The 21,699-nt window shown below is 45.3% G+C and overlaps 1 protein-coding gene across 2 annotated transcripts; it reads right to left on the bottom strand.

The window, feature by feature from the left end:
* Window positions 1-252: 252 nt before the first annotated feature.
* Window positions 253-17,211, bottom strand: pfkpa (phosphofructokinase, platelet a; the record flags this gene model as incomplete). Of its 2 annotated transcripts, XM_079234411.1 has the most annotated exons (23): window positions 253-1,119; window positions 1,395-1,500; window positions 2,299-2,398; window positions 2,847-2,958; window positions 3,067-3,128; window positions 3,205-3,369; window positions 4,216-4,368; window positions 5,382-5,534; window positions 6,243-6,330; window positions 6,431-6,501; window positions 7,593-7,739; window positions 8,576-8,645; window positions 8,927-8,991; window positions 9,617-9,742; window positions 10,470-10,562; window positions 11,302-11,397; window positions 12,097-12,205; window positions 12,293-12,337; window positions 12,588-12,753; window positions 13,016-13,205; window positions 13,503-13,580; window positions 14,290-14,363; window positions 17,118-17,211. In XM_079234411.1, the coding sequence occupies 23 exons, from the start codon at window positions 17,209-17,211 to the stop codon at window positions 963-965; spliced, it is 2,520 nt and encodes an 839-aa protein (XP_079090537.1). In that variant the 3' UTR covers window positions 253-962. The 2 variants fall into 2 exon arrangements, with proteins under 2 accessions (XP_079090537.1, XP_079090536.1); XM_079234410.1 differs by lacking the exon at window positions 4,216-4,368.
* Between the last annotated feature and the right edge of the window lie 4,488 nt (window positions 17,212-21,699).

The raw sequence follows: 21,699 nt of genomic DNA, 5'->3' as shown, positions 1-21,699 counted from the left end.
CTGTGAAGCTCTTGGTGTGATATAAATTACCTTGGTATTGTTATGATATACATATAGCTGGAAGAACGAGGGAGAGGGTGATAATTTTAGACTGGATGTATTTTTCTAACTTTAAAGCCCATTAAAAGAGAAATAACAGCAGAAATGTGGACGTGAAGCAGATAAATGAAGAAATGCAGCGACACTGATCATTAGGTTACACTTAAAGTCTTTTATTCTGTGGGAAACAATAGTCTCCCACACATCCAACTTGTTAGTGCGAGATGACAGACAGCCACCCAGTACAGCACTGCCTACAGTTAATAATAATATATCCATGATGACGAGCAAAACAAATGAAACAATGTTAAAAAGATAAATATTAGTTTCAGTGTAAAGCACAGCATGCAGCTCTCTTGACTTGCAGCAGTAGAACTGTATTGCATCAGTTTCACATAAATATGCTGAACCTCACACTGGGTCTAGGCAGGCAGGACACACACACGCGCGCGCGCGCGCACACACACACACACACACACACACACACACACACACACACACACACACACACACACAGGTTTTTACAGCAGATACATAGTGTCTATTCTGTCCTCCTGCTCAGAGCCCGACTACGCAACCGGAGACAGAGAAAGTGCAATTTTAAAAACAACGGTGACACTAAACATCTATGGCGACGAGGACACGCGAGATGCATGGCGGGACGGCTGTGAGTGTGATTTGATATAAGGAGCGCTGCAGAGGCTAAGTTACGCTTCAGGACATTGAAGGAAATGACACAGACAGGAAATGAACACAGTATGTGGCCAAACAGAGACGGCTGTCGACGTCGTTACAGAAGCTTCTTTCTTTCTTTCTTTCTTAACGACACGCGCACACAGAGCGCCTCGCGGACCTTCGGTCTCTTCCTCCCCGTCACTCCTCCTCCTCCTCCTCCTCCTCCTCCTCCCCGTGTCCGCCAGCCTTCACATGGCGACCGAAGCGTCCGACTCCTTGGGCCGGTTGCGCACGACGTGCTCCAGCTGTCCGGAGTCCGACACGTCGTAGCTCGTCTTGTACTTCGCCAGGATCTTCATCAGAGGACGCAGCTTCAGCCACCACTGCTCCTTGGGGATCCTGTGACTGCAGACAGACCAGCAGATCTCAGCACTGTGGCTTTTTGTGTCACTAATACAGAAATGTTCTAATTCTAAAGGTCGCTGCTGGTCCCATGTGGCACAAATCTAATATATTCTAATGAATGAGGGGGAGGAAAAGATCAATTCCCATCTGGACCACAGGAGAGACTTTAAGATAAGAAAAATAGCATTTTTAGCATTTAGCTTTAACATGAACCACCACACTAGGAAGAAGAAGAAGGATTGTGTGCGTTTAAGTCCTCGTGGCTTGATACGTACACAAAGTCGGTCTCGCCCTTGAGTTGCACAACGGGCTGGAAGACCAGCGCGCGGCGCCGCATCCCCAGCAGGCAGCAGGAGTCCTCGGTGTTAGCGAACACTCGGCCTGCGGGGAAACACAGCAGCAGTTAGAGGAGGGGAACGCGCTCTGAAAGCGTCGCAGACGTACAGAAGCATGGAACGGAGGGTCGGCAGTGAGCGGGAGAGGTTACGTCGGGCGATGGTGGCTTCTCTTCCTGCTAGTGGCGAGCGTGAACACAACAGCGCTGCGTGGATCTGCGGCAGGATGGAAATGGGGATGGGACTGGAGGTTTGAACACAAAAAGCAACTGAGGCGACATAAAGCGTCATAGGTGAAGGAGTAAAAGAAGTGGAGCAAAGCAGGAAACGGTGTCCATCACTTTCCAATCTTATAAATCCAGACGTGAAGAGGAAATAGTGCCTCGACCGCCTGAGTGGATCTATAAGAACGATGGAAAAGACGAGACGGGGACATGGAGCTAAGTATAAAGATGGAGATGGTCATGGAGCCAGCAGAAAAAAATGATTTACCTTCATCTTATGTCATCCATGTGTATAAGAAATAGACATAAAAAAAACAAAAGAGGAGTTTTAACTTTAATTGTAGCCTTTGTACACATTCAATGTGCTTTTAAAGACAAATAATCGCTCAGAAGTTTCACACGTTCCTTCTGTAAGAACATTCAAGTCAATTTCTCATCAAGTAGTTACGCTGATGGATGCAGAGGATCAATAAATGATTCCTTAAAAATACGTGAGAATATCAAGGCGGTGACTCCATGACGGATGTGGGTAAAGGTCCGCTTCACGGCGGTCTCGGCTCTGTAGGGAGGGAGGGGTCATCTACCACGAGACGCTTCCCCGACGCTGAACGTGGACTCACCGTGTCTGAACGTCTCCAGCAGCTTCTTGGTGACCCACTGCATCGCCTTGGCGGAGATCTTGGTCCCGAAGTTGCGGTCGAACGGAGACGGAGCTCCTCCCTTTCCAAAGCATTCAAAATGTTTCATGTTGTGCAAAATGAGGATGACACTTCTTTTTCTTTTCGTGTTTTGAAGCGTGCACATTTACAGTCAAGAAAAAGGAAATGATAAAAAAAATATGAATATGCATGAAGAGTCTAAGACTGTATTTAAACCCAGAACCACCAAACTTAGTTTTTCCTTCTTTTTTTTTTATATATATATTAAAACATTCTTAGTTGTGCTATGTTTAAAATCTACTTTTCCTCCTGTACCCCGTTACTTGCTGCCGGCACAACCCACTTCCTCCCTCTTGGGGATCGGCGAAGTTTTGTTTGATCCCGTTCTATCCGCGAAAAAATCTCAAGACACAACAAAGCCCACCCATGTAAAACGGGGACATGCATATTCATGATAGAAATAATATAATCCATTAAATGTCCCAGAGCCTGGTGGAGTCGTCGCCTACCTGCTGCATGTGTCCCAGCACATTCTTCCTGGAGTCGAACACGCCCCTCCCTTCTTCAGAGTACAGCTGGTAGATAAAGTCTGTGGTGTAGTTGTCGTTACAGTTCTCATTCCTACACACACACACACACACACACACGCAGTTAAAGAAGTCCACATGCACAGAGGGCACACACACACACACACACACACCAATGCTTTTCGATATAAAACGGTGTTACCTGAGGACCAGTCCTCTTTGAATGCTGGTCTTCATTTTCTCAGTCAGATGCTCGACGTTGGCCTGTGGGAACACGCAGGAAGTGTGAGTGACCAGCGGGCGGCGCTGTAACGCAGAGGCCGCCCGGACGCCGAGTTACCTGCAGGTCTCTGATGTCAAACGGCTCCTCGTAGATGTAGGCGGCGTCGGCGCCGGCCGCCAGCCCTCCCACGCTGGCCAGGTATCCGCAGTAGCCGCCCATGGTCTCGATGATGAACACGCGCCTCTTGGTCCCGCTGGCCGACTGCTTGATGCGGTCGCAAGTCTGACGCGTGCACACAAGCTCACCAAGTCAGCACACATTGGGCGAGCAGTACGAGCCGAGTTAAATTCAATGTTTTAGCGGAACAAACAGTCAGTAAAACGTTCCACGTGCTGCAGTCAGCGTGCTCATTTCTCAATCTGCACATTTAAACAATGCAGGGAGATTCAGGCTAACACGGTGCGTTCCCCAGTTAGACTGGAGTCCTGCGTGAGGACGAGAGCAGATCAAACTTCAGATCTCCTTTGCAGTTCAAATGTTAAGCACTTGGTTAGAATGATATTTAGAGAGGGAAAAAACATCTCAGCCCAAAGCTGCTACTCAGTTTGATATCAGGTGACTGTGATGTCAGAAACAGCTCCACAACTACAGCAATGTTAAAGGGGCTTTCCAGGGATTTATATTGCATGTCCATCACGTTGGAGGACGACTCACAAGAGACAGACTCACTAAAGCGATGGTTCAAATCAAGGCAGCAGAGGCCGAGATATTCTGATTTGTAGTCTCAAGTGTGGCTCAAGCTAAAAAAAAACACCTGGATCCTACATTTCCCATAATGCCCAAAACTCCTCGTGACGAGGATGGAGCGCCCCTTTAAAATGTAGTGGGAGTGTCTGGGTTAAAGTTAATCGTATGCCTGTAATGCTAGAACTACAGACAGGGTGAACTTTGAGTTCAGCTAAAAATAAGTTACATCATGTTAATGACTACAGAAATCTATAGAGCTGCGTTACTGCTGTAATCAGCGGCCCGTTAACTCCACTGATGCGTGATGCAATGTGTCCTTTTCGTCTGGCGCGGGGGTCAAAGCGGTCAAAGTCGTGCCGGCGGCGGGGTCGGCTGCCTTACCTCCACGATGGCATTGAGGGCCGTGTCCGCCCCGATACTGAGGTCTGTGCCCGGCACATTGTTACTTATGGTGGCGGGCAGCATACACATCGGGATGCAAAACTCCTCGTGGGTCGCGCGCACCTCGCACAGCTGCAGCAGACTCTCAAAGGCCTGAAGCGGCAAGCGGGTGAGAACGCGTTAGGAGAACGCGTTAGGAACCCGCAGAAGGACGGCCACCGGGAGAGAGAGAGAGAGAGGTGAGAATATCACTCTCTCTCTCTCTCTCTCTCTCGGTGTTGCTAGAGCGTACCCGGCCATTTCGGCTCTTTCCGTGTGATAGCGGCAATGGCTTCCCTTTGGCAGAGGGGACGGGAGGACGGTAGTGTGAACAGAGAGACGGAGAAGAGAAGGGGAGACGGGAACATGTACAAAAAAAGAATGAAGGGAGGAAAGGACATTGTCAGAGGGAAGTGGTGGAGCCGATACAGCAGAGGGAGGAAAGACAATGGAGGACAAAAGGTGGGACAGAGGTCTGTGTGCAGCCCGGAGGGTTATGTGAGCAGGCAAGACGAGCACCGGTCGAGTCTGCATACACGGGAGGATGAAGAAGATGGTGGCAGAGATCCAGGCGCGGAGATGTCATCCTCTTTAATATTTGCGCTGAAGTCATGTTGATGCTAATTGGAGTTATCGTGGCGCTTTAAACAAAAACAGCAAGAGCAATGATGTATTTAATAAAGTCAGTGTGGGAGCTTCGTTATCATTTAAAGCAGATACACTACGAGGTGTTAGTTTGTGCTCTGCAGCTAATTAGACAACATCCAACCTGCATGCCGTTACCGCTCATCTTGATGATGATGATGATGATGATAATGGGAACACGCACACAGACTTGATGCACACAGACTCAGTGGAGTCAGAGCAAACATGCATGCCTCCATGTTGCCACTCACTGACTCACCTGATAGGGAAAGGGGGTGCTGCTCTGTGACTTTACCGGGCATGCTGGAGGCGTGCTTTTTTTGTTTGTTTAGTTTTTTGGGGGATGTTCACAAATTTGTCCTCCAAATACTCCACTGACAGGCCGGTAAGACGACTGAGTGAGCGGTTTCTCCCTTTTTTTCTCCCCCCTGTGAGGGCGTAAAGCGAGTGAGACATTCTGGCCGCCGGCCCCCATCACTTACAGCAGTGATGGCGTTCAGAGCCGTGTCAGCGCCGATGCTGAGGTCTGAGCCCGGCACATTGTTGGAGACAGTGGACGGGACCATGACCATGGGCACGCAGAACTCGTCATATTTCCCACGCGCCGTTAACAATTCCAGCAGCGAGAGGAAGGCCTGCAGGGCAGAGCCAAGGGCTTTAGTGTCTGCAAAGGGCTGGCAGGGTGGGAAGAGAGGTGCTACTTGCCACAAGGGGAGGGAGAAAGACAAAAGTGGATGTGCCAAGGGGAGGAGCCAGGTCTATCACAACGGACAGCAGCGAAACAGACAGGTACACCGCCAACAACATCTCTCTCTGACACACACACACATATATATACTTATACACATGAAACTCATTTACTTGCATAAATCACAGGAAAATAAAGATGGTGCGCATCTAAACGGGGGTGCGTGAAATTACTGGAGAGAAAAGAAAAGCGGTGCTCTGTGTTTCCAATTGAAACCAAATCCTCTTGTTATTCATATTTCAGTCAGCGCCAGTGAACCAGCTTGATGCTACAATTCAGAGGCGTGGTTACGCACACGACTATGAAAGGAGCCTTATGGTGGTGCGCCCACATAAAAAAGGGATGAGACTTGATGGAGGGGATCAACGTCAGTGTTCACGGTCATATACCGTACACCAGGACATCTGACAATATCATCAGCGTCGCGTGTGTGAGAAAGTTCATAATGTAGCTGGTTATGAAAGATAACATTGGCTCTACCGTCGTGCATTTTCTAAAAAAGTCAAGAGGCAAAAAGCTTCTGGAAAGTGAGAATGTAGCCTAATTATTAGCAAAAAGACTGCTAGCGGGGACAAGACAAAAGTTTTAAACGTACCTCGAATCCACCAACAATTAGCAGAGCGTTGATGTTGTGCTCTCGCATCTGCTCGGCTATTTTATCAACAAGCTTTGCAGGAAGTGTTCTGACGGAGAGAACATTCATTTATGAGGCGTGACTATACAAACATTTGAACAGTCACAGTGTGTGTGTGTGTGTGTGTGTGTGTGTGTGTGGTCCCTTACCTTTTGGTACCCAACAGAGAGCCACCTTGTCCCGTCCATCCTCCGACATCAGCCCATTTAATCTCCCTAATCTGAGGAGAGACAAGACAACAGGTGGAATCTCACTCCATCCCATTTAAAATACTTCCTTCCTTCAGCATTTAAAAGCTTTGCCTAAGATTATGTGATACTGTTGTTGGTCTGTTTACCCTAAAAACACCTACAACGTCCTGTGTTATTATGTTTTATGTGTCTTTATGGGGTCAGAAAGGAGAGTTCACTCTTTCTGGCTACTCTCTCTCTATACTTTGAGATAGATAGAGATATATATATATATATATATATATATATATATATATATATATATATATATATATATATATATATATATATATATATATATATATAACAAAGGAGTTGGAGCGGTGAAAACAGAGAGATGTGTTGCAGAGAGTCCCAGAGCACTGAGGTAGAGAAATCCATTACTCCCGCTGGTCTAATCTTCTCAGGGTCAGTTGGCGCAGCCGGGTTTTGTGACTGCTGGCCAGGGCGCACTCATGGGATGTTTAACTCCGCGGTTATATTGGGCACATTTCGATAAAGATAAATGATCGCTGTTCTTCGAATGAGGATTTTATGTTTTTCTTTCACTGGGAAAAAGTCAGCGGAGGATATGGGAGCGGAGAGAAGAAACCAGTTCCACCAGTCACACAGGGGGAGGAAAGCAGCCGCTCAAATTACAGCACGGTTTGAATTAAATCCACCTAAAGACTCAAATATCTACTGTCTACTGTTTTAACTCTCTTTCAAAAAGTCACGACTTCCTCTACAGTTAGATCAGGTGAGAATCCTCCCACTGACTAAACTGTGTTTTACAGTCTGTGTCGTCTGTTGCCCTCTGTGGACATATTGTGGTATTGCATCTATTCTGACTGAGCAGGCAGAGGAGGACAATAGGTTTACATTAATCTGGACAGATTATTCTCCTAACAATGATTGTGTACGTTCTTCGCCAACTCTCTTTAGAGTTGTTGATTAGAATATGAAAGCAGGACACACAATATGTGATCATGACATTAAATCTCCGTTGTGACTGCTAAATATCCTATTAATCAGAAGTCATGAGATTGCAAAGTGGTGTACGCAGACAACAGGTAGCAGTATATCGGTGGTATATCCCCACCTGTCCTTTGGAGAACCCCTCAAACCCGTCACTGACGGCGAACATCTTGTGGCCCTCGGAGATGCCCACCCTGACGGCTGAACGCACGGCGGCATTCATGCCCGCCGCGGGGGCGCCGACATTCAACACCGCCACGTTGAAGTTGCTCTGAGGGGCAGAAAAACACACGAGAAAACGAACATCAAATGTGTGTGTGTGTCGTCGTACGAAACAAAGCGAGCGCGTCGCCAGAGTTGTTGGAGGGACAGTCGATAGAGCGCTGCAGAGCGAATCGATGAGTGGTTCCTGCCTCTGCTCCCGGCGACACGCTGTGCCGACAGCGGTTGTTATCGCAGAGTGCAGCGGGGGCCCGACCCCCGAGGAGAGCTGCACAGCACGCAGCCTGCCGCGCCGCCTGCACACCTCGCTGATCTTTAGCCGGCCTCCTACTGGCGGGGAGGAACTAGTCATCCCTTAGCGGGGGAGCCAGGTGTCATTTGATAACAGGAGCCTTATGTGAAGCGCGGTACAGCAACTACAGGCTGCACAGCAAGAAGAAGGTGGAAACTGTTTATTGTGAGCTGGTCGTCATTATTACCAAATCTGATGGATAGCGGCATGACTGGCATTATTAAATGACGAGGAACACTCACATTATTTGACCAGACAGGAATAATCATTAGACGAGGTCAAGGGCACCTCTAAAAATAGCAGCAGCACGATGCGTCATGTCTGTGTAGCTGAGTCATTATTTGTAGGGCATCTCAGTGGCTATGGAGACCGAATCAACTCTGGTAAAAAAAACAACCTGCACTCCAGGCATGGTTTGGGACTGCTACAGTATGTGTGACACAAAAAAACAGAAAAACAACTCCTGCCTAGTGTGTGTCTCTATGTGTGTGTGTGTGTGTGTAATTCCTGCTTGTGTTCGGAAAACAGAGCCGCCGACACTGTCACCGCCAAAAGCCCCGAAGGCAACGTCGAGGTTTCGGGAGGTGACTTACAATTGGCAGTTCGGATTCCGGTTTACGATGAGCCAGCAGTTTGTACGTCTTCAGGTTGTTTTCAAAACTCCTGCGGTAAATAAAACGTGACACGTGACAACATTGTTAAAACAACAGGGGACATTTCCAGCACCCCTGACATGACGATGCACAAAACAGGCTGAAATACTGAGGGTTGACATTTTCTGCATCGTTATTTCCAGACGGTTGGCTGTATCTCTGTGTATAAACAACAGACTGCTGGTGTTCTAAATAGCACCATGACCCACTTCCTCCGTACGACGCCTGTCTACAGTAAGCATCGTCAAACTGATGTCTTGATCTTGAGTGAAGTGGTGGTTTTGGTCATACCTGCCCCGCAGCTTAACAGCCTCCTCAAACCGCTTCCCGTCCATGGCCCTCTGGACCTCTTGAGTCTGAGCAAAAGAGAGGATTATTGTCACTGTTTGAAGTCTGCATTATGTCATACAGCGGGCTCCCTGTATGTACAAAAGCAGAGGCACTTTGTGTCATTTAAATCCGCTGAGATTAAATATCTGTAGGCATTCATTTCTTTCTTAAAGAGACAGAGCGTTGCGAGAAGTTCCAGCTCGAAACAGAGAACACATGTAACCTTGCTTTGACCTACACTCCTGGAACTACTTCACAAAACCTGAAACTAATAGAATACATTCCCTGTAGTTCATTCAAAATCTGAACATGGTGTGCGAGCACAAGAAAGCCTCTTTGTTGCCGTTACATCACCACTCGGCAGGCAGTTATCGCCCACCCTGCCAAACGCTCCAGATAATCATTAACCCGAGACAACTGCCTCTCAAACAATAAAACTCTCTTGTGAACATTCATGCCACTTCAGGCCCGGTGGGCTGGCATCATTACTTCATGCCCCCCTTGACCCGGCCTCTCTGAGTCCAGCCCAGTCATCTCCCTCTGTTTGTGTGTGCTTTGCAGCTCCTCAGCTTCTGTACTTTTGTAAATACGTGCTTGCGTGTGTGTGCGTTTTGAGTGTGTATCATGTTTCCAGCCCGGTGGGGTGCCTACCATCTGTACACACTCCATCAGAGGGAGGCGCACCGACTGGTTACCGCACAGAGAGACCACACAGGCTGGCGTGTTCGCTGTGGTCTCCAGAAGTGCAAGGACGGCCTCCACACCCATCCGACTGGCCTGTGGGAGCAAGCAAACACACACACACACACACACACACACACACACACACACATATATAATGGTTTCTTTACAGACACATTGTTCCCTAAATCCAGTGATTTCTTTTTCTTTTCTTCTCCACACTGGACACAACATTCTCCACCATATCTTTTTTCTCTGCCTCAATTTTTTTGTTTTTGCCCGTTTGTGGTAAACATGAAGAGATTCGTCACTCTGTGATGCAGCGCTACGTGTGCTGAGCCATAAATCTGATAATGTGCTTAACCTAAAACCTGGAGGCCATTTCTCCTCAGACACACAGGATTACACAGGAAGGACTCTCGACAGCTGGACTATTCCTACCAAAACACCTTGAATAGAGCATGCAGCAAACATGTACGATAGTTCAAAAAGTGTGTAGAAAATATTATAACTTGGAAAAGGTCAACTGTAAATTGTTGTCAAATAAAGACAGATAAATTCCATCTGACAAAAAGAATCATGTGTATAATCGATTCATGATTTGTCTATAGATGATCAGAAAACAACATATTTCCCGTTAAAACTTCCCAAAGTCTCATGTGATTTATTTAGATAGCATGTTTTATTCCACCAACAATCCAAAACCCAAACATTAATAATAATAATACATTAATAATCGAATCCCGAAATTTCAGAAGCTGGAACCAGCACATGACAAATGACTAAAACGATGAATCCAGGATCACAAAGTAGTGGGACGTACCAGGATGCGGTCAAAAGCCGACGGGGTCCCTCCTCTCTGCACATGGCCCAGGATGGTCACCCGCGTGTCGAAGCCCAAGCATTTGACGACGAGCTAGGAGGATACAATGTGCAGGTATTAGCAAATAAAAGAACATAATAGGATATATGTTCTTTGTTCTGACGCTACTGTAAATGTGACTTATGGACGATTCATGTTAGGTGATACAAATGTAACTCATGCATATTAGTAACGTGGCTAAACAATGAAATTCTGTCTGGAAAGAGGACCATACTGTGAAACAAATGCACGACATTTAACCATTGCGCGAACGGGCACATCACAAACACGGTAGAAAAGCTGAAGAAGGGGAAACAGCAAAGCACAAGCAAGCCATTCTAATTTTTCAGTCATGTTTTTTAGTTGTTGTTTTTTTTTTTGCGGGGGAGCTCTTAGCTTATACCGAGCATAACAGAAGACTCCCGAATGCAGGAGGGTGCTAAACCAAAAGCTCAGGTTCTGTACAAGAAAAAGAAGAAAGAAAAAAAATGCTGGAAAATGTTTGCCTTCAAACGAAGAACAGTTAGTGCAGGGTGATTCAAATAAATGAAATAAAACAATACAACTATGTGCGTGGCAGTTAGAAATCTTGACTTGACAATAGTGTGAGGCTTAGTGAGGGTGTCCGCTCAAGGTTTTTGCAGCAGTGGTAGTAGTATGGTGACAGCCATCTTACCAGACTAGAGTGTGTCTGACAGAGCACTCCAGAAACACAGCAACAGAGGCAGCAGTACAGTAGTAGTCACACAGGAGGCAGTCCAAGCGGGCACTTGCCACACAGCTCTGTACTTACATCCTTGATAAAGTCAGTGGTAATGGGCCTGTTGCTACGATCAATCGCCCCTTCGGCTACAATTATGATATTCAGCCTTTTCATCCCTGCTCGGTTCTACAGGGAGGGGTGGTGGAGAAACAACATGACAGAAAAACTGAGACTGTGGCTGCGACGTGGGCTTTCAGAAGCACGAGGGCCGGGCCAGCGTGTCGTGCCAGCTCGCGTTGGCACTTTGTAATCAAAGTGCCGACGTTGTTGCTGATCCTCGTTGCATTATTGTGGCCTCGGCACGCAGCATCGTGGTTCTCTGATTAGGAGCGGGAGCAGCCGGATAGAGATTCGGACGGCAAACCATAAAAGAGAGCCTTTCGGCTATTTGCGGACCTCCGTCTGTCGGGCCTCCGTGCTTCTGGTTTCCCCTTTCTTTGCACTCAGGTACTCACATCCTTGACTATACCAGAGGTTATAGGCTTCCCATGCCTGTCAATGGCTCCCTCTGCCACTATGATTATGTTCAGCCTTGTGCCCCTGGAACGGGTCTGAATCATAGAACAACGGTTTCCAAAGCAGAAATAAAAACACAATGAGACGCCAGACGGCGGAGACTAAACGCCGTCCTTCACATCGGTCTTCTCTGATATCAAAAACTAAATAAGTCAGGATTCACTTCTTGTGGAAAGAAAAAAAGGACAAATTGTGCAGAACAATATCAGCATCGTCATGTCAAACAACAAGGGAGCATCATATAGCACTCGACACCGGTACGAAAAGGTTGGCTGGGTTCACTGTGGGGAACAAACAAGATCGTGTTACCGCAGACAGTTTTTGACACATCTTGTCCTCCCAGCCGTCCGCTGGGGGCATCTCAGGGATCAACACCCAGTCGGCTCCACAAGCCAGGGCGCTCACCAAGGCCAGGTAGCTGGGGGGGAAACGCCGTGTGTAAACAGAGGCGATAACAGTATTGTGATTTGGGATCTTCTGTGAAGTTTATCAAATGCTTTCTTACCCACAATGTCTGCCCATGACCTCCAACACAAATGTTCTCTGGTGACTGAAAGATCAGAACAGAACAAAAATGACTTAGCAGTGCATTTGAATGGTACATCACTCGACCGTTGTAGTCAAGATAGCCGGCAGTACTGCAAAATCTTGTATGGGAAGTGGTGAAACATAAGTATTCATGCTGTGGCAATGGGCTGCTCAGTCACAGTAGTTACAGAGTGTCCTATTTAGGACTTCAAATGAGCTACTGGACTACTAAATCACCAGACACAAAGATAGCTGCTCTATCTCGCCCTCACCTCTGTGCCGTTGTCATAATTGCGTCCACCACTTCGATGATTCTGTGCAGCGCGGAGTCGGTGCCGATGGTCATGTCGGTGCCGCAGAAGTCGTTATCAATGGAGCCGACCATCCCCACGATGTGGAGGGCCGAGTACTTCTGGACGGCGTCGGCCTCGATCGAGCCTGAGGGGATCGGAACGTTAGGGTTGAACCAGCGGCGTGTTTCCAGTCAGTCGGGCGCTCACAGCGTGTTGTCAAAATATAAGAGAGGCAATGAACCTCAAGAGTTCTTTACTGTGAGAATCTTCACTGATTTACAATACAAATAAGTCAGTTTGATATAGAAAACGTTTTCACAGCAGACAGAATAATAATGGATATAAATAAAACCCCGGAGTGACAGGGTGTGAGTGTAAAGCAAAGAGGGTTCATCTTTCCTCTGTACCTTGCTCCACCAGCTCCGACAGCAGCCCGCTCCATTCCTCCCTGAAGAGGTTGGCGCCCGTCAGACTGCCGTCTCCACCGATCACGCACAGGTTGGTGATGCCCTGCTTCACCAGGTTGAGGGCGGCCTTCAGGCGGCCCTCGTGGCTGCGAAACTCCTTACAGCGGGCGCTGCCGATCACAGTCCCACCCTGATGGCGGGGAGTGAGCACATTTCTTTAGCTCCAATACTCTTTGTTCCGTGTACCGTAACACACCAAGAGTAATGGTGCTCAGTGGAACACACACTGGCTGCTCTCAAGACCATAAAACAGCCTTCTGTTTGAGCTCTATGACTTCCAATTTCCTCTTGAATGGCCTTGCTCTCTGTGAGCCAATATTTACTTTAATATTTTCATCTTAGAATGTCTAGCCCTCAAACAGAAGTCCACATGTTTCTCGAGCCCGTGCAGAAAGTGCATTAGATGCTGCCTCTGATCGCTACTCACCACTTGTAGCATACTGGAGACACTTTCCCATGAGGCTTCCTCTATGTTCTCCCCACCGTCCACCATACCCTGATATCCCTGATTAAAAAAAAGAAAAGAAAAAAGATTCTTCAGAAATGAATACACAAGATTACCAAAGAGATAATCCAAAACAACTAACAGATGAGCGATGTGGACTCCAAACTGCATTATTAGGTCATCCTCACTCAGAATTAAATAAATATTACAAGCTAACGCTACACCATAGAAAAGTACAAATGTGTAAGTGTGAAACTGGTTTAAAGTGTGTCCATCATGATCACACAGTGTTCTGCAGGATCGTGCGGGGCAGCACAGAGCACTGTGTATCTGAGTGGGCGTTTCACACGGGGCATCTGCTATAGCCTCAAGTCAGTTATGTAACGGCACTCTGAGCGAGGGGATCCATGACACGTACAGATGTGCAGGGATCGCGCAGGATGAGCAAAGCTCCTCTGACATCTGCTATGTGAGAACAAACTTCCGTGTGCATAGATGCAGACCGGGCTCCTAGTGTTGACAATATGCAACTCAAGTGCAGTCGTCCTGTTGTGAAATACATTCATCTAAAAGACTCGCTGTAAATGAGTCACTTAAAACAACAGATTTATACCTCTGCTCTGAAAATAAGTTGAATGATTACACATTATATTTAACGTGTACAGGTGATGTGGCTGCAAGTTATATATTTCCCTACTTCGGACCCCCTTCTATCGCATACATTAAACTATGAGCAGTGAACAATGATCATTACAAAGTTTGGGCTCACCTCATGAATGAAATACACTTTTGCGCCCACATATAACCCCATTCGAACCACGGCACGTACAGCAGCATTCATCCCTGGAAAAAAAGAATATTTCATTTCAAAAAGTAATCCTAAAGTAAAACAACGAGTCAATAGTTAAGCTTCACAGAGGGAGAACACACGTCAACTGTAGCAAATCATTGTAAAATCCTGATTTGCACGGCTGCTCGACAGTTACGTGGATATGCATTTCATCTGTCACAAAGAACGGCAGCAGAACAACTTCTCTCTAAGTGTTTATGCGTCTTAAACGTGGAAGACGTTTGTGCGTTAGCGTATTAGAGTGCAGCTTAGCTGTGTTTATACTGTTATCTGTGGCCACAATGTTTTCCCTCTCTCCACAGCACACTGCCATTTTTGGTCAGACCGTTTCCCAGCTCCTCCCACAGCCTCCCAGATATTTGTGGTTCGTCCAAAGTGAACTTGGCAAACCAATAAGGCTGTGACTTGAATGTCAATGACAGGTTAGCATAAACATGACAGTGGGAATACTGGTTCACGCTTTACCCACAGCGGGCCGACGGGAACTTGGCTGACTGGGCATAAACGACAAAAGAAAGGACTGAGTTTCCTCTCTGCACAAACCCAGTGAACACCGAGCAGTGCTGTTACTAAGCAACACAGAGGTTTAAGGCCAGTGGGGCAGCGGAGAAGACAGCAAAGAAAGTGAAATGTACATGAGAGCTATACTGGGAAGTAAAAACCCTTCAAAAAGGCGTGTTTTCGCCTACATTCCTACGGTCACAGCACCATTAGAAAAGACGGCGCTGTCCGCTGTGACGGCCCCTGACCTACTGTCTCATTACATAACCACGATCAAATGAACGACCTGGTTTAATCGCAGTGAGGAAGACCGAAGAGGCTTAGAGACTGAGAAGCAGACAGAGAAAGAATGCGAGCGAGACAGGCAGAGATGAAATGTAAAGATTATCTAGGAAAAGTCTTTTTTTTCTGTTTCATGTCAAGCTCGGAGGTCTTTATCAAAGCCAGAAGTCGTTGACTTTGGCCCTCCCGTTCTGCAGAAGCGACACTTTTTCTTCTTGCAGAGTGAATGAAAAGACCAAGCCAAGTCTACACAATGCCCTCTGACACTGACATTCAGTTCCTGTCATGCATGCATGCGACGGCCTCACTGCTTTGCTCTGGCGCCAACTCCATGCACTTTTTTTCTCCACATTTTTTCTGTGTGTACATGTGCGTGCGTGTGTGTGTGTGTGTGTGTGTGTAATGGGTGAATTCTAATATTAAAGCCACCCACCAAGGATCGATCCATTGCTCCCGAGCCGGGGAGAGTGAGAACGTACAGCACTTGGCTGGCAATTATTGTAAAATGCAAAAAGAACTGCTCTGCTGTTCTTGTTGAAAGTGAATCAAGTCAAGTGCCGGCTGAATCAACATCTCTGCAGTCCTTGTTCACGAGAGACCTTTACACAGGTCACAGCAGGAGAAGCACAGGTGTAAATAATAAGTGTTGTATGGTTGAATTCCATTCATCTGCTTTGGTATTTATTGTGCATGCTGGCTCAGGGTCAGGACAGTAATAGAGCAGAGCCATCGTTATTGTTATTAGTAACACCTGTGCTTTTCCTACTAGGACACAAACAAACAAATGCCCGCTGCGAAAGAAGCACAATAATATCTTGGCAGTCCAAATCGGTTGTACGTCAACTGTTCATAACTGTTGGTTTTCCATCGTTTTACAGTCACATCAATACAATAACAAGACATGTATTCCTTCCCAATTTAGACAACCCACTTTATGATTTATTTCTTAGGATAAATGGTGTTTAACTACGTTAAATATCTGAAAAGTCAATGTTGTGACGGGTTTAATTAAGTTTACTTATTACATAATCATAGTATAACTGATCAGAATGGCTCTGTCTGTCTAGAGGAAGCTCTTACCTAAAACATATATACAATAACAAGTTATAATATTAACAGCAGTACATTCTGCTGTATAATGTGTCTCTTACATGTTATGACATTGTGATAAAGGGCCCTCTAGTTAGCTCTTATGTAAGAACCTGTGTGCCTAAAAAAAAAAATCATATCAGGGCTTAAACAGAAAAGCAATGTTTAATAAACTATCGTTACACGCCTAAATAATTGCACTTGCACTTGTACATCGTGACAGGCGTGCAGCGTTTTAGACGAACGAGGGCACGAGCCGGTGAGCACGTGACCAGGGTTTCCTGATGACGCATGCCCCGTCGGACGAAGTGATGCAGCTCCTCACGTACACAGGATACGGGCTTTCCGCCACTGACCCGCAAACGTGTCTGCGAACGAACTGCGGCCTCAAAGTCTCATCTCATCTCACCTACATGATGAGGCTGTTGTTTGTCCCTCCCCTCCCCCCGTTGTCACATCTCAACCTGCACCACCCGCAATGCAGTGGCCGTCACTTTTACGGCGGTCTGCTTCATCCAAGTTTATTCGACTGAGTTCATTCATTAAATGGTGACATTAGCTCGTCAGTTATATTGCAATAGGGACCGACGGCGCGGGGGCTCGACCTCGGCCACCAAACGCGCCAGCGAAGCCCCGGCAGAGGGGGATGCTGTCGGCCGGTCGGCGTTAGCCTCCAGGGGGTTAGCAGCAGGAAACGTCCCGTTAGCATGCTAAGTGGGTGAACGGGTCGTTACTGTTTCCTCACTGTATGTTATACGTTAAGCTCGTCACGCTCGCGTGAAGAAACGCGTCGCCGCTGCCATGAAGACGCGGGTCTCGCGCTCCCGCTGTTACACACATCTAGCGCGGCATCAAACTGTCGCGCGACAGTTTACCTTGAGCATCCCCTCCGCTCGTCAGCACCGCGATGGCTTTGCCCGCTCCCGACAGGTTCTCGAAGAATATCTTCTTGCTTTCTGGCTTCGCCATTTTCTCACGGCGGTATCCGGGGGGGTATATCCCAGTCCAGAGGAGGAAACGACAACACAACGGGGCCGCAACAGCGTGAAAGTGTCGCTAAAGTGATGAAGTGATGAAGGACAACGCTCGTCCGCCCCCCTGCCTGTGCGTGTGCCCGCTGCGCTCTCCTTCTCCTGTTCCGCATCTATTCGTCGATTTGCATCGAGTGACCGTGAGAAGGGTGATTGACGTGGCCGTGAGCCAATCAGGGCTCTGGCTTTGTGAAGCCGTCCTTCCAATGGAGAGGAACGTAGAGGATGTGTAGGCGGGGCAGACAGCAGGAGGATGCCGATGTGCATCCCCGTGTCCTCGGGGATCGTGTGGAGGGGTCAACACACCTGCACTCCGTTTATTCCACTAAGTGCCTCTTAAGCAGTACAACATACTTTTACTGGAACTAGCCGGAGAGAGGACACCTCCCATTGCAAATAGTCAAATCATGGAACAGTTACATGCATAAACTTTATTACAATGGACATTGTTATCAATTATTTACACATCCATTTTTAAGTAAAGTAATGATCACACAGCCTACAATAAACCTTTATTCCGTGTAAAAAGTGTGTAAAAAAGCGACCTATTGTATACAAAATGTGATATAACAGATTATTATTATTATTAGTAGTAGTAGTAGTAATATTGTTATTGGTTTTATTTGTGCTGTTTTAGTTACTCAATATAATTGACCTTGGACATGTTGACTAGTAGTAATTTTTTGCATATCAGTTTTTCTGTGTTTCTACTGTGGGATGTTAATTCTCTTTTTCTTCTTCTTGTCCAGTTTGCTGATCCAGTGACCCACGAGCACCACACAGTGTGTCCTCTTCACTCACCTTATCCCAGACTGCAGCACAGATGTAGTTTGAAGGAGAGAAAAAAACAGCTTGACTCTTTTTTGTTCTCAAAAATATAATATTTGTTGATTTCCTTGTCATTTCTCATTGAGGGCCACAATTCACCAACCTCGGCTGATAACTGTGTCACTGAAACAGCTCACGGTAGCTATATATATATATATATATATATATATATATATATATATATATATATATATATATATATATATATATATATATATATATATATATATATATATATAGATAGATAGATAGATAGATAGATAGATATAGTGCACAATATATATAGTGCACAATACATTTACTCAAGATCCCTGCTGACAAACATGAAGCACGCAATTAACTTGGGTATCTGTACTAAATTAAGATGTTGTCTTTATGTCGCCATCTAGTGGCAGGAACAAAACATGACAGGCACAAAGTCATTACACTTGGGTGCATCAACCAAAGCCAAAATACACTTGTCTAGACTTAAAGAGAAATATCATCTTCAAGAGCTTTGGCCTTTTCCAATACATTTTATGTATATTATGTTGTAGCAAAATGACGAGGAGAGACGTTGATTTGGAGTTGCACCCCAGCGGGAAGTGTTTTAATGACCACAAGGCACATTCAACGAGACCAGAGTTCAGACCTTTCAGCATGAGCTTTATAGTGTAATTCAGCGTCCCAGATCACGTTCCATCAATCAGACCAATCGGTTGAAACAAAAACCGTCCGGCTTTCCAAATATGGTGCGTTCTATGCTCTTTTGGTGTGACCTTCGGTTGGGTCTAGATAACCTTTTGCAGAACACACAATTGTGGGTCTGCCCTTCACATATCTCAACAGCTATTCATCTGCATTCTCATCTACAGTCCATCGGGTTCCAAATCGCACACTTTCTCTTTTCTACGTTTAGTACTGCAGCTGCCCTTATGACGTATGAGCTAACTATGCTATACGCTGTAGTTGCTCCTCACCGACTGCATGATGGGAACGCCTGAGCAAAGAGCTGATTGGCTCTTAGTTTGGACAACAAACACCCTGTATTGTAGACTGTTGTAGAGCATCTTATTGTTTTCATAGTTGTGACCTTTAATGCGATATTTTGGCTATTTGTGTCATGTTGTGCAATGAAAGTTGTTAATAAACAGATCTTGTGGAGTTGATCAAAACCCCTCACCCAGAATTAAAAGAAAGAAACGAAAGCTCTGTGTTTTCACCAATATTCCACCAGGGGGCATTTTAACTTTTACAAATATATTTCAGCTCTCATGCTTTCAGATATACAACAGTTTTTTATTTTTTTAAGTTGCCGTTTAGCAGCTGTTCATTATTGCACTCTATTTCATTTTCATATATATTATTACACATTTTAGTTTTGTCCATCAACTTTGACTGTTTTTATTCACCAAACACTGAGTCCGCCTCCCTTGTAAACCGGAGCAGGGTTTACCGCCTAGACTGTTCTTCTTTTTTGTAATGGCCAATCATAACCCTTAATATTCCCGAAATTCCAGCCAGATCTTATGTTTAAAAGTCGCCATGGAACAAAACAAAAACACTATATGAGCAAATTCCAATAAATGTATTTAATTTAAAAGAAAGTCAGAAGGATAAACTAATCCGACAACTTTGTTAACTCAGCATATGTAGGCTTTCCGGTACAACAATAATATTATAACAATGCATATTGTGTAAATCTATCTTCACTATATGAGCCAGTGCCCCGCCGCTCTCCAAGGTGCTGATCCTGCTGCTGGGAGCTGCTGTGTGGGTTTCCTTATTATCCATTGAGACAAATGAATGTTCATCAAAGTATACAACCTATTAGGCCACATAAAGTAAACACGTAGAATCAGCATATATTATGGATTATTATCTTTGTCATAAGCTGCCGTCAGTCAGAGTTTAGGTGTGGAGATCATGTGTCCAGCGTGCTTTGATTGGACAGAGGTCCCACCACGTGACTTATATGGTTTTGTCTTTCTAAAGCTGATTCATTTGCGTCAAACATTTGTGCGTTGTCATGTAAAAACCTGCTCATGAACCCTGTAAACGATTTGTCTACATTCTCCTTAAATGAAACTTCACTTTTGCTTGTGCTTCATTTTTTTTGTGGGTATTTTATCTCTTATACCTCTGGGAGAAGGAGCTGCTTCCTTTACGTTTGCCCCCCTGGCGTTCGCAGCAATTATATGGCTTCACTCCATGGGGTTGCTGAGAGGATGGCTTTGCTGGAAACTTCAGAGTCGACTGCTGCCAGCTGGAAACTCGAGGAGAGCCTCTTCATTTTGCATTGCATGTGCTCGTCAATTATTTTTTCTTTCTTTTTTTGGCCTCTCAGCTTCTTGCTTCACACAACATTAAAGCTCTATCTTTTAATGATGTCATCCGCCTCCGTACAGTATATATATATATATATATATATATATGCCATCTGAGAAGGGTTTCATGGAAGTTTCCCTCCACGTTACAAATTTAACTTTTGTCATCGAGATTTATGCAGCAGTGACATCTTTGAATGCGCGTTTACAGGATCATACTGTAAATACCCATCACAGTATTAAGTGACAGGTAGAATAAGCTTCTGATTAAACCGCACTCAGAAGAGTGAGAGACAGTATCTCTCACGTAGGAGTCGTAAACAGAGCTCTGCTGGAGACAGCAAATAGAAACCACGCCTTTGTCTCTGCCTGCACCTAATTGAGAATGATTACATTTTCTCAAGTGCCATATTCACACACACACACACACACACACACACACACACACACACACACACACACACACACACACACACACACACACACACACACACACAATTAATTAACTGAATTTAAAGCTACAGGACAATTCAGTTAAATAAATTTTTTAGAAAATTAAGTAATTTATTTTTAGTGCAACATTTTTTATGTATTTGTTTTTGATCCAGCCTTTATTTTATTTGAAATGAGAGAATATTATTTATCATTAGACTATAAATGATTTATAGTTAATCCAGTTCAATTTGAAATCTGTAATAATCAATATTGTTTAGATATTATTCAATTGAACTCTCTTTATTTGATTTGACCATCAGTTATTGACTACATACAAAGTTATCCCCACTGTTGAGCCTCTTCTTTATACATATGGCACTAAATCATATCGTAAATGAGACATAATTATTATGATGCTCTGGACCTTTACATGAGGACATGCTCTCTAAATGGACCTCGCTGAACTTTATTTGAATGTCCCTCTATACCGCTCTAGACTGTGAAAGGATGTTTTTAAGATTCATGCACTTCTGCACAGGTGCATGAAAGTCTTGAGTTTGAGTTATTGCTTCTATAAGTGGCCGTGTTTATTGGGAAAACCCTTTTTTTGGGGGGGGGTCTCCATCGTTGTTGCTAAGCAGCCACTGCTGAGGTGTTTGTGGTCTGCTCTTCTCAAAGTCTTAACCTTTGGATTATCTGTGGAAAGTGAATTCAGTGTCGCTGTATCGGCTGATGACTGTGGAAAAAATGCACATAGAACATAGACACAATTTGTAAATGGAGGAATTTAAAATGACTACAAATAGGTTTACACACATGTATGTAGTCAGATATGGGAATCTCATTTTCATGGCAAT

Source organism: Taurulus bubalis (genome assembly GCF_910589615.1).
Source record: "Taurulus bubalis genome assembly, chromosome: 18".
NCBI lineage: Eukaryota > Metazoa > Chordata > Actinopteri > Perciformes > Cottidae > Taurulus > Taurulus bubalis.
The sequence above is the reverse complement of the archived record's forward strand: the minus strand, read 5'-3'. Positions and strand labels throughout refer to the sequence as shown.